Source organism: Meleagris gallopavo, chromosome 5, assembly GCF_000146605.3.
Source record: "Meleagris gallopavo isolate NT-WF06-2002-E0010 breed Aviagen turkey brand Nicholas breeding stock chromosome 5, Turkey_5.1, whole genome shotgun sequence".
In the NCBI taxonomy this organism is placed as follows: domain Eukaryota; kingdom Metazoa; phylum Chordata; class Aves; order Galliformes; family Phasianidae; genus Meleagris; species Meleagris gallopavo.
The window spans coordinates 30,149,869-30,150,692 of record NC_015015.2 but is presented as its reverse complement, the minus strand read 5'-3'; the positions used below and the strand labels follow the sequence as shown (position 1 = coordinate 30,150,692).

General features: G+C 63.3%; 1 protein-coding gene across 1 annotated transcript; it reads right to left on the bottom strand.

Moving 5' to 3' along the window:
- Window positions 1–11: 11 nt before the first annotated feature.
- Window positions 12–795, bottom strand: LOC109368018 (homeobox protein Meis2-like). The gene is made up of 2 exons (XM_019616161.1): window positions 774–795; window positions 12–261 (listed from the first exon to the last, which is right to left on the bottom strand). Exons 1-2 carry the CDS (start codon window positions 780–782, stop codon window positions 25–27), a joined length of 246 nt encoding a protein of 81 aa, XP_019471706.1. The 5' UTR covers window positions 783–795; the 3' UTR covers window positions 12–24.
- Between the last annotated feature and the right edge of the window lie 29 nt (window positions 796–824).

The following is an 824-nucleotide window of genomic DNA, read 5'->3' as shown; positions in this document are numbered from 1 at the left end:
TGCCGGCCCGGGCCCCGGCTGTGCCTACCCGTAGATCGCATCCTTGTCCCGCTTCAGAGCGTCGTTGACAGCGGAGCCCATGCTGGCCGGCATGACGTTGGGGTGCGGGGCGTGGGCGCCGTAGTGCTGTCCGGCATGTAGCGGCGGCCCATGGTTGAGGTGGTGCACCGGGGGGATCGGCCGGGGGGCGTGCGGGTCCCCGTACATGGACGCCGGCACCCCTACGCCGTCCATCCCGCCGTAGTGGGGTAGCTCATCGTACTGTCAGCGCGGGCCGGAAGAAAGAGAGAGGGAGAAAGAGGGGAAGGGAGGGGGGAGGAGGGGGGGATAAAAAAAACAAACAAACAAACAACAACAACAAAAGTCAGAAGAGAGTGGAGCACCCGGCCAGGCGCCAGCAGAGCACAACAACCCGGGAACAGCCGTAACGGAGAGAAGGGAACGTGCGGAGGGATCGGCCCGGAGCGGAGCCGGGGGGGCTGAGCGGGGTGCGGAGTGCGAGAAAGAGAGAGAGGGGAGAGCGCTGGGGTGCGGGGTGCGGGGCCGTCCCGCGGCGGGGGCAGCCCGGCCGGGTCGCGGGGAAGGAAGGAAGAGAGGGGAGAAGCCAGAGCCGCTCCGCGTTAGGAAGGAAGGAGAAAAAAACCCCATATGAAGGAATAAAGGAGCAGAATCCGAAGCGGCTCGAGAAATAAATCAGCGCCGGGAAGGGGAGAGCAGAGGTAGGGTGCATCGGAGGGGGCGGGAGGTAAAGGGGGAAATAATCGGAAAGTTACCAGAAACATTATTTAGCAGCAATTCCCCTTGTCTTGTCAAAGCCAGAGACA